The following is a 12,190-nucleotide window of genomic DNA, read 5'->3' as shown; positions in this document are numbered from 1 at the left end:
TAATGAAATTGAAACTGTGATTAAAAAACTCCCAGCAAACAAAAGTCCAGGACCAGATGGCTCCACAGGCAAATTTTATCAAACATTCAGAGAAGAGTTAACATCTATCTTCCTGAAACTGTTCAAAAGAATCATAGAGGAAGGAACGCTCCCAAACTCATTCTACAAGGCCACCATCACCCTGATATCAAAACCAGACAAAGATACCACAAAAAAAGACAATTACAGGCCAATATCACTGATGAACATAGACACAAAAATCCCCAACAAAATACTAGCAAACTGAATCCAACAACACATTAGAAGGATCACAATCCATGATCAAGTGGGATTTATTCCAGGGATGCAAGCCTTTTGCAATATCTGCAAATCAATCAGTGTGATACACCACATCAACAAATGGAAGAATAAAAACAATATGATCATCTCAGTAGATGCAGAAAAAACTTTTGACAAAATCGAACACCCATTTATGATAAAAACTCTCCAGAAGGTGGGCATAGAGGGAACCTACCTCAACATAATAAAGGCCATGTATGACAAACCTACAGCCAACATCATAGTAAATATTGAAAAGTTGAAAGCATTCACTCTAAGATCAGGAACAAGATAAGGATGTCCATCCACTCTTGCAACTTTTGTTCAATATAGTTTTAGAAGCCCTAGCCACGGCAATCAGAGAAGAAAAAGAAATAAAGGGAATCCAAACTGGAAAAGAAGAAGTAAAACTGTCACTTTTTGCAGTTGACATGATATTATATAGAGACAATTCTAAAGATGCTACCAGAAAACTGCTAGAACTCATCAATGAATTCGATAAAGTTGCTGGAGGCAAAATAAATACACAGAAATCTCTTGCATTCTTATACACTAAGAACAAAAGATCAGAAGGAGAAATTAAAGAAACAATCCCCTTTACCATCACATCCAAAAGAATAAAATACCTAGGAATAAACCTACCTGAAGAGGCAAAATACCTATACTCCAAAAACTATAAAACACTAATGAAAGAAATCAAAGATGCCACAAACAGAAGGAAAGATATACTATGTTCTTGGACTGGAAGAATCAATATTGTCAAAATGACTATACTACCCAAGGCAATCTACAGATTCAATGCAATCCCTATCAAATTACCAATGACATTTTTCACAGAACTAGAACAAGAAAATCTTAAAATTTGTATGGAGACACAAATGATCCTGAATAGCCAAAGCAATCTTGAGAAAGAAAAATGGAGCAAGAGTAATCATGCTCCCTGTCTTCAGACTATACTACAAAGCTACAGTCATCAAAATAGTATGGTACTGGCACCAAAACAGAAATATAGATTAATGGAATAAGATTGAAATCCCAGAAATAAACCCAGGATCTATGGTCAATCAATCTATGACAAATGAGGAAGACTATACAATGGAGAAACAACAATTTCTTTAATAAATGGTGCTTGGAGAACTGGACAGCTAAATGTAAAAAAAAAAAAAAAAAAATTAGAATATTCTATAACACCATACACAAAAATAAACTCAAAATGGTTTAAAGACCTAAATATAAGACCGTATACTATAAAACTCTTAGAGGAAAACATAGAACACTCTCTGACATAAATCATACCAGTATCTTTTTTCTATCTGTCTTCCAGAGTAATGGAAACAAAAAAATAAACAAGTGGGACCTATTTAAACTCAAAAGTTTTTGCACAGCAAGGGAAACCATAAATAAAACAAAAGACAACCCACAGAAAGGGAGAAAATATTTGCAGATGATGCAACTGATAAGGGATTAATCTCCAAAATTTACAAACAGCTCATGCAGCTCAATATCATAAAAACAAAGAACCCAATAAAAAAATGGGCAGAAGACCCAAATAGACATTTCTCCAAAGAAGACATTCAGGCGGGCAAGAGGCATGTGAAAAGATGCTCAACGCCACTAATTATTTGAGAAATGCAAATCAAAACAACAATGATATATCACCTCACATCAGTCAGAATGGCCATCATCAAAAAGTCTACATACAGTAAATGCTGGAGTGGGTGTGGAGAAAAGGGAACCCTCCTACGCTGTTGGTAGAAATGTAATTTGGTACAGCCACTATAGAGAACAGTATGGAGGTTCCTTAAGAAACTAAAAACAGAACCAGCATTCAATCCAACAATCCAACTGCTGAGTATATATCTGAAGAAAACTATGGTTTGAAAGGATACATGCACCCCATGTTCATTGCATCACTGTTTACAATAGCCAAGACGTGGAAGCAACTTAAATGTCCATTGACAGAGGAATGGATAAAGAAGATGTGGTACATATATACAATGAAATATTACTCGTCCATTAAAGAGAATGAAATAACGACATTTGGAGCAACATGGATGAACCTGGAGATTATCATACTAAGTGAAATATGACAGAGAAAGACAAATATCATATGATATCACTTATGTACAGAATCTAAAAAAATGATACAAATGTACTTATTTACAAAACAAACAGACTTACAGACTTAGAGAACAAACTTATGGTTGCTTGGGTGAAGGGTCAGGGGGAGGGATAGATGGTTGTTTTGGACTGACATGTACACACTGCTACATTTAAAATAGATAACCAACAAGGACATAATGTATAGCACAGGGAATGCTGCTCAATACTCTGTAATAACCTAAATTGGTAAAGAACTTGAAAAAGAATAGATACATGTATATGTATAACTGAATCACTTTGCTGTACACCTGAAACTAACACAACATTGTTAATCAACTATACTCCAACATAAAATAAAAATCTTTTAAAAAGAAACAGAAAAAACATTTTTAGTAAAGTGAGAGATAGGACATTCTCTGAAGTCTGCTCTATTATTTTGGCCAGTCATTTAGCCTTTCTGATACAAGTTTTTCCATCTATAAGATGGGGACACTAAGAGTACCCAATCCATTGGCTGTTTTGCTGGGATTAAATTAATTAATGCATGGAGAGTCTTTAACATAGTGCCCGAGACATATTTAGTGGTCAATAAATGTTACTTATTTAAAAAAAAACCAAAACATTTAAAACATGTTATCTTTTAAACTCCATTTTCCCTCTTTGTTTAATTTCTACTATTTCCAGAACCTCAAAAACAAGTACATATTTGTATCATCCTTAGTCTAAGAGCCTAAATTGAATCCCTCTTCTATGTGAAAATTGTTTTATTAAAATATGATAAATTGTTAAAATGTTTCCAGAAGTCACTCTATTGTGACCCTCTAACCAAATATGTCTAATCCCCTGGTTGTTTCAAGATTCCTGTAAATTCCACTCTCCTTGAATATTAAACATACTTAACTCCCTCTTAAAATGTAGATTCTAGAATTAAACACAATGCTCTAGAAGTGGACTTACTAGGACAGAATAATATAGACTTATCTCCTGATTCATTCAAGAAAGCGTATTTCTCACAGTACAACCTATAAATCCATTTGGTTTTTCAGTAGCTATGACACCTTTGATTCATATTGACTTTAATTGTAAAAAAAAATCCTAGTCATTTTTTATATGATACTGCTAAACCATTATCATATAGATATAAATTATATCTACAGATAATATCAATATTTACAGGTATAAAGAAAAATAAAGTTTTCTTTATTCTCTATTTATGCAGTTGAACTTTGCTTTGAGGGAGGAGAATGCTCGTCAAATTGTAGATATAGGACTTCCCTGGTGGCGCAGTGGTTAAGAATTCACCTGCCAATGCAGGGGACACAGGTTCGGGACCTGGTCCAGGAAGATCCCACATGCCGTGGAGCAACTAAGCCTGTGCACCACAGCTACTGAGCCTGTGCTCTAGAGCCCGCATGCCACAACTACTGAAGCCCACACTCCTAGACCCCATGCTCCACAACGAGAGGCCAAAGCAAGGAGAAGCCCGCACACCACAATGAAGAGTAGCCCCCACTCGCCGCAACTAGAGAAAGCCTGCGTGCAGCAACAAAGACCCAACGCCACCAAAAATAAATAAATAAATTTGTTAAAAAAAATTGTAGATATAATAATTTCTTCACATTAAAAAAAATAGTGTTATGTTCACAGAAGGTCCATATTCTGAATGTTAAACACAAATATTTCATTGAGAGGCATAAAAATACAAATTTTGAGCACACGTCCTACCTGTAAAACCCCGGGGGTGCACGCTGCACCAGGAAGCTCTTCTCCATGTCTTGGAGAACCTCATTCAGCATCCGCACACGGATGGGAGCTCTTTCCTTGGGGTCATTAGCAGGACGCATCTCATCTGATTGAAAGAGTTCAGCGCTCTCCCGCAGGCGTGAGGCCAGGGCTAGCAGTTGAGGTGTGTTGGGTTGATCACCTGGTAAAGATAAATGGGCCAATCTCAGAAGAGAGAATATCAAGGGCACAAAGTAAACATTTTATAATCATGATGTCAAAAGGAAGATTCACCATCAATTCTACTTTTATAATCCTTCCACCAAAAATATTCTGGCTAAATATATTCTACTAAAAGTATTAAATTTATTTACTACTACTACTGATTACTGCTAATAATAATAATACCAGTAAATAGGAACTGATTGTTGAGAGACTGCAATGTTCCCGGCACTGTCAAGCCGTTCACATAATTATCTTATTTAATATTCACCCAACCCTGTATGGGCATGTCCATTTCATAGAAGCTGAGAATTAATTAAGGTAAGCAAACTGCCACAGATCATCAAGCAAGTAAATGACAGGTAAGAATTAGAAGCCTTATCTTTCTGACTCAAAAATTCATGCTCTTAATGGAGTATCCTGTATTTAGAAAAAAAATTGTAAAATGAATTGTTATCTTCCCTTCTGAGAACATGAGATATGTTACCCCGTATGTGTTATGTGTCTACTGTATTGTAGTGTCTACTCTTTTTACTTTGCTGGAGTGTTCCTGTAATTTGAAGTTGAAATACACCTTTGATTTGAAAATACACTAAAAACTATCTTATGTAATGTTTGTATTGTTTTGTTTTCCTTTTGAGATGATTTTTGTTTGTTGTTTTTTTTTCCTTTTGTTATGTAACTTACTGGAAGTCATTCTGATATGAATGGTGGTAGCAAAAGGATCACAGGATGTTCTTTTGACTAAGGGAAAGGTTGCATTTTATAGTAATTACAGCCACCAGATCCTGGAGCCAGATGACTTGAGTTCAAATCCCTGCTCTACCACTTAGTAGCTGTGTGATGTTGGGCAAGTTACTGAGCCTTAGTGTCCTTATCTGTGAAATGAACATAATAATAGCACCTGCTTTATAACTTTGTTAATGAGAGTTAAATGATTAATATTTGTAAAGTACTCCCCTACAGGTAGGCAGTTCCTAGCTGGTGTTTAAACTTAATACCTTGTTTAAAAAGCATTCTTTAATCATATCACGAGGGGGTCTTCCATCATCATCTTCTTCCAGATAGCTGCACCATTAGATGCAGTCTTTGGATGAGGCAACAGTCAGTGGTGTCATTCTCAGACTAGGTACAACTGACTCCAACAAGGTCAGCACTGCACTAGGGAGGATTACTTCAAGTCAAGGTAATGAGATGCACATGGACCTGGTAAATCTCAGCTGGAAATCCTGAGAGCATGGCATTAAGATAACCAGGTGGAGGATTGAAAAGAGGCCTTATGGGACCTTCACTTAGGAAAGTCTCGGCAAAAGGGAAATGTCACAAAGGAGCTCTTTCTTTAAATGAAGTCTAAGGGTAAGGGTCACCAACTCCCAAAACACCTGGTCTTTGTGAAAATGCAGATTCCCAGACATGCTGAATTTCTTTAGGGTCCAGGAATCACAATTTCAACATGCTACTCAGATTATTCCTTACATCTTAAAGTTTAAGAAGCACTGTAGAGAGGTTATGTGCTAAGAAAATGAAAACTAGTTTAGAATTATAACTGTGGTATAAAATTTGTCTGTCATAGAATTACTAACCTTTCATATAGTGATCTTTATTTTCTCTCACCTTCATTTGATGGGGATGATTTTATATGTCAGTTTCATTATAGCCCAGCATAGTTCTGACACTCAGTAATTGTTTACTGTTTACTGAATAAACAAAGTAGATTCAATAACATTTTTAGAAAAAATACAATAAAAAATGAGAACTATGTAAAGAAATAAATGGTTTTTATGAGGGCTGCAAAGAGAGCCTTCTTCGTAGCGCTCTGTTCACTGAAATTAACAAAATGAATAAAATCAATTGTAGGAGTTCATAGGGTTTTGGTATTTTGATGTTTTCATTAGTAATCTTGTTTGATTTCAGAACAAAACTTGAGAATGCAAGAGGCGATATTTCTGCTCATTGAGAAAATCTAGCCTCTTAAATGATAATAATGACATTTTATGAAAATATGGTTTATCTTATTATGGCTAACCAAATTTAATATATCGAAAACTTATAGAAAATATCTTTTTGCACAAGGAGAGAATAAGATGGATAAGACACATTTGGATGACACTAGAATTGAAAGACTGAACAACAGAAAAAGCAAGTTTGACATCCTTAAGAGTCTTCCATTTAAAAAGGAAAAATCTCTTCAGATCTAACATACACTACAGAATTGAAGACATTACCACTAAACCAAGTGAGACAAATTGTACCATTTACCTTATTTAGCTTTAAATGAATTTATCTTTCAGGGTGGTGTGGGCAGAGAAAATTGACAGTTTTAGGAACTGGCTGGTTCCAGAAAGGATCCTGATAGTGGAAACCTGCCACCACAGCATACCCTATGCATTACTTCAAGGATATGAGGTTACAGATTGAAAAGTAGCTTTACTTCCAATGTTCACACAATCATTTTGATATATAACTGATGTTCCAAAGATTCCTCATAGCCATTTCCATGACCCAAATGATTGTCTCTTTGTGATCCTTAGGATAACTACTAGAATGTCAGCTCTGTGAGGGAAGAGATTTTTGTCTGTTTCATTCACTACCATTTCCCCAGCACATAAAACTATGCCTGGCAAATCATTTACTGAATGAATGTGTGAATTATGTACTGTGATCATAGCATCATAGCATCTGCAATATTTTTAGCCTTATCTTTCCTTTCCTTGACTGAAAAGAACCCCATAAGATCAGCAAATATGTTTTCTCTCTCTTTTTATCTCTGTATCCTAGCACAATACCTGGTATACAGTAGTCATTTACTAAATATCTTATCGAGTATATGTTGAATTATAAGATAATGTCTTATTTGAGATACCTTATTATATTAAATTACACCTCAAAAATCAGGGAGATATTTAGTGCATGATGAGCATCAACAAATGTTATTTCCTATACTTTCTTGCTAAATATCAATACTAGTTGCAGTCAAAAGGAAAAAAAATTTAAAAGAAGGTATTTTAGGGTAATGATAGGTTATATTAAACTAAACTGAATTAAAATATGTCCTACCAATAACACCCCCCCCCAAACTAAGAATATGTAAAGCATCATTTAAGGCACAGTGAATGTCAGAAAACAGAGAACTAATTGAGGCTCTTAACAGTTCAGTTTTAATGAATAATAAGTCCATTTGACCAAAGAACATCAACTAGGAGATAGAGATTTCTCTCAGAGAGGGTAAATACAATTATCTTGAAGTTGTACATAGTACATGGAGTCTAAAGACCATCTAAAGACCAAGGACTCGTTATCCAAAACCATAAGAGTCTGGTTTACTTAATCATTATCAATGTGGACTTGAACAGAGTACTTAATACTGATGTTCTGTAGCTTCCTTGGGGAAAATGGTCATTTTACTTTCTAAGCATTTAAATCACTATATAAACACAAGTTACCATTATCAGAGCACATAAACTAAACACAAATTAGTACCAACTCATTTGCTAAAGGCATGCACAAAATACTGTAACGGCTTTACTAACAATTTTATTCTCAGAGACATTATTTCTTATCACTTCCCCCAAATCATGGCCCCCCACAACTGTATCACACTTCTCCCCATATACACTTTAATAAAGATTTCCAATTTTATTTTGCAGTGCCTGTGAATCTGGAGGCAGTTTTTCTTTCTGTGCACTGGCATCTCAAACCTCTGAAGAACAAGGAAAGGGGTAATAGAAAGGGTAAAAGAACTAGGGAGTGAACAAGATGATGGAATAGTAGGATGTGAAGCTCACCTTCTCCCACAAATACATCAAAAATATATCTACATGTGGAACAGTTCTAACAGAATATCTACAGAATGCTGACAGAAGACCTCAGACTGCTGAAAGATCAAGAAAATCTCCATGTAACTGGGTAGGAAAAAAGAAAAAGAAAGAAAGGAATTGGGTCAGGACTTGAGCCCCTGGGAGGGAGGTGTGAAAGAGGAAAGGTTTCTGCACCAGGGGAAGCCTCCTCACTGGCAGGGAGATCGGCCGGGACAGAAGGTGAGCTTTAGAGCCTCAGAGGAGAGTGTAGCAGCTGGTTTGTGGTAGCCAGAGCAGAGGGAGAACTGCACAAGTGGTCATTGCTGCCACCCGGCACTCCCCAGCCTGATGCACATCCACCAGTGCTGGCAGGGGCTGGGTGCTGGAACTTGGGCTTCAGGGAATCAGAACTGGGGAGAGGACTGGGGTTGGTTGTGTAGAGACAGACTAAGGGGGCTGGAATGTAGTGCAACTGTGGCTGGGGGTGTACTCGGAGGAAGCCTGGGCCGCTTAGAGACCAGTCGTCATTGTTTGTGGGGGTGCGCTAGGGGAGGAGCTGGGCACAGATTGTAGCCTTTTCCCCTGTGCACATGCTCGCGGAGGGCAGGACACTGCCTGCACGGCCTCCAGGGGCTGTCGTGAGATGCCACTGCCACTTGCCCAAACACCAGGAGTGGTTGTGGGCCCCTGCGCCTCCCCCTCAGACCCCAGGAATGTTCATGAGCCACTGCTGCCAACCTTGCAGACACCAGGAGTTGTGAGCTGCCTCCACTCCCATCGTGTGCTCCAGGGGCATGCCTGAACCACCACCACTAAGAATCCCAAGACCAGGCACCAGTCACCACATCTGCACACCCCTATCAAGGGGATAATGACCAGTACATGCTGAGGAAAAAGGCGACAGGCATCCATACTAAAAACAGCCTTCACTGCAAATATACTAAACCCACACAAATTACACAGGGATGCCCCCACATGTAAATAGCCCTTCAAGACCGTAGTAGGTAATTGTTTCTCCTAAACTCACAGAGTAAGAGAAATACAAGTAAAATGAAGAAACAGAGGAACCACGCCCAGTTAAAAGACCAAGAGCATTCTCCTGAAAGAACAAATGAAACAGAACTCTTCAGTTTAATAGACACCAATTTCAAAAAGGAGACAATGAAAATACTGAAGGAATTAAGAAAGCCTAGACAAAAATAGAGTATTGTAAAAGGAACTAGAAATTATAAAGAAGAACCAAGAAAAATTAGAAAACTCATTTGCAGAGATGAAAGCTGAGCTAAAGGCAATGAATAGCAGAATGAATAATGCAGAAGAACAAAAAAGTGACCTGGAAGATAGAACAATGGAAATCACCCAATCAGTACAGAAGACAGAAAGCCAAATTAAAAAATAAATAAATAAGAGACCTATAGGATAATATAAAGCATGCCAACCAAACAAAATAGGGATTCCAGAAGGGGAGGAAAGAGAAAAGGGGATTGAAAATGTATTTAAAGAAATTATGGTTGAAAACTTCCCAAACCTAAAGAAGGAAACAGATATCCAGGTACAGGAAGCACAGAGAATCCCAAGCAAGATAAACCCAAACAGACCTACACCAAGACATATTATAATAAAAATGGCAAAAGTTAAATGTAAAGAGAGGATTCTGAAGGGAGCAAGAGAAAAACCAAGAGTTAATTACAAGGGAACCCCCATAAGACTGTCAGCTGATTTCTCCTCAGAAATGTTGCAGGCCGGAAGGGAATGGTATGATACATTCAAAGTCTTAAAAGGGAAAAATCTGCAACCTAGTATAGTCTATCCAGCAAGATTATCATTTTGAATAGAGGGAGAGAGAAAGAGTTTCTCAGACAAGCAAAAACTAAAAGAATACAGCAATATTAAACCTATCCTAAAGGAAATATTGAAAGGTCTTTTCTAAATAGAAAAGAAGTGAGAATCTATAGGAAAGAGAAAATTACAACTGGAAAATAAATCACTTAAATATGTCAGTACACAGATTAAAAAAAAAATTAAAAAATTTTCTGTGAAAGTGATGACAACAATGAACAGCAAAAAAGATGAACATGCAGATGTAAAAGAGGACATCAGAATCATAAAATGTGGGGGAGGAGAGTAAGAATATGTAGATGTTTTTTCCTAGAATGTGTTTGAGCCAGTATGACTACCTGTCAAAAGCAAGTAGATATAGGAAGGGGTTAACATACTTGAAAAACAGGGCAACCACAAATCAAAAACATACAACAGATTGGCTAAAACCAAAAGGAAGAGAATATAAGTATAATACAAAAGAAAATCATCAAACCACAAAAGGAAAAACAAAAAGGAAAAGAAAAGGACAAAGAAGAAATATAAAATCAATGGGCAAACAAGGTTTAAAATGGCAATAGATACATAACTATCAATAATTACCTTAAATGTCAATGGACTAAATGCTCCAATCAAAAGACACAGAGTGGCAGATTGGATAAAAGAATAAGAGCCTACTGTATGATGCCTACAAGAGACCCACTTTAGGGCAAAGGAGACACATAAATTGAAAGTGAGGAGGTGGAAAAAGATATTTCATGCAAACGGAAATGACAAGAAAGTGGGGGTCACAATACTCACATCAGGCAAAATAGACTTTAAAACAAAGGCCGTAAAGAAAGATAAAGAAGGACACTGTATAATAATAAAAGCACCAATACAAGATTTTACACTTGTCAATATATAAGCACCTAATATAGGAGCACCCAAATACATAAAAGAAATACTAACAGACATAAAGGGAGGAATTGACAGGAATACAATAATAGTTGCAGACAGAGAAACAATAAGGCAACAAAGATCCTAAATGATACAACAGAACAGTTAGATGTAATTGATATTTTCAGGACATTACATGCAAAGAAAACCCCAGAATACACATTCTTTTCAAGTGCACATGGAACATTCTCTAGGACTGACCACATACTATGGCACCAAGTAAGCCTCAACAAATTTAATAGTATAGAAATTATCTCAAGCATCTTCTGACCACAACAGCATGAAACTAGAAATTAACCACAGAAAAAGAAACAAGAAAAAAACTATTACATGGAGACTAAATAGGCTGCTACAAAAAAAAAAAAAGGGTCGATGAACTCAAAGAGGAAATTTAAAAATACCTTGAGACAAAATACAGTGAGGGGAGGAGCTTCAAGATGGCAGAAGAGTGAGATGTGGAGATCACCTTCCTCCCCACAAATACATCAGAAATACATCTACATGTGGAACAACTCCTAAAGAACACCTACTGAACGCTGGCAGAAGACCTCAGACCTCCCAAAAGGCAAGGAACTCCCCACGTACCTGGGTAGGGCAAAAGAAAAAAAAAATAGAGACAAAAGAATAGAGACGAGACCTGCACCAGTGGGAGGGAGCTGTGAAGGAGGAAAAGTTTCCACACACTAGGAAGCCCCTTCATGGGCGGAGACTATGGGTGGCAGAGGGGGTAAGCTCCTGAGCTACAGAGGAGAGCACAGCAACGGGGGTGTGGAGGGCAAAGTGGAGAGATTCCCGCACAGAGGATCGGTGCTGACCAGTGCTCACCAGCCCAAGAGGCTTGTCTGCTCACCCGCCAGGACGGGCAGGGGCTGGGAGCTGAGGCTTGGGCTTTGGAGGTCGGATCCCAGGGAGAGGACTGGGGTTGGCTGCATGAACACAGCCTGGAGGGGGCTAGTGTGCCACAGCTAGCCGGGAGGGAGTCTGGGAAAAAGTCTGGAGCTGCTAAAGAGGCAAGAGACTTTCTTGCCTCTTTGTTTCCAGGTGCGCGAGGAGAGGGGATTAAGAGCGCTGCTTAAAGGAGCTCCGGAGACTAGCGCGAGCTGCGTCTTATCAGCGCGGACCCCATAGATGGGCATGAGACTCTAAGGCTGCTACTGCAGCCACCAAGAAGCCTGTGTGCAAGCATAGGTCACTATCCACACCTCCCCTCCCGGGAACCTGTGCAGACCACCACTGCCAGGGTCCCGTGATCCAGGGACAATTTCCCCGGG

The 12,190-nt window shown here is 38.0% G+C and overlaps 1 protein-coding gene across 10 annotated transcripts in view; it reads right to left on the bottom strand.

Annotated features, from left to right (window-relative positions):
- The window catches only part of NAALADL2 (N-acetylated alpha-linked acidic dipeptidase like 2), a 1,495,600-nt gene that overhangs the window by 61,708 nt on the left and 1,421,702 nt on the right, over positions 1 to 12,190 (bottom strand). For all 10 annotated transcript variants that reach the window (XM_059922024.1, XM_059922026.1, XM_059922019.1 and 7 more), the window contains one exon: positions 4,147 to 4,345. In XM_059922024.1, the coding sequence (XP_059778007.1) occupies positions 4,147 to 4,345 (199 nt within the window). The remainder of the gene's footprint in view (positions 1 to 4,146; positions 4,346 to 12,190) is intronic.

The sequence above is a fragment of the Balaenoptera ricei genome, chromosome 4, assembly GCF_028023285.1.
Source record: "Balaenoptera ricei isolate mBalRic1 chromosome 4, mBalRic1.hap2, whole genome shotgun sequence".
Taxonomy (NCBI): domain Eukaryota; kingdom Metazoa; phylum Chordata; class Mammalia; order Artiodactyla; family Balaenopteridae; genus Balaenoptera; species Balaenoptera ricei.
Note: the sequence above shows the minus strand (reverse complement) of the source record. Positions and strands in the feature narration are given on the sequence as shown.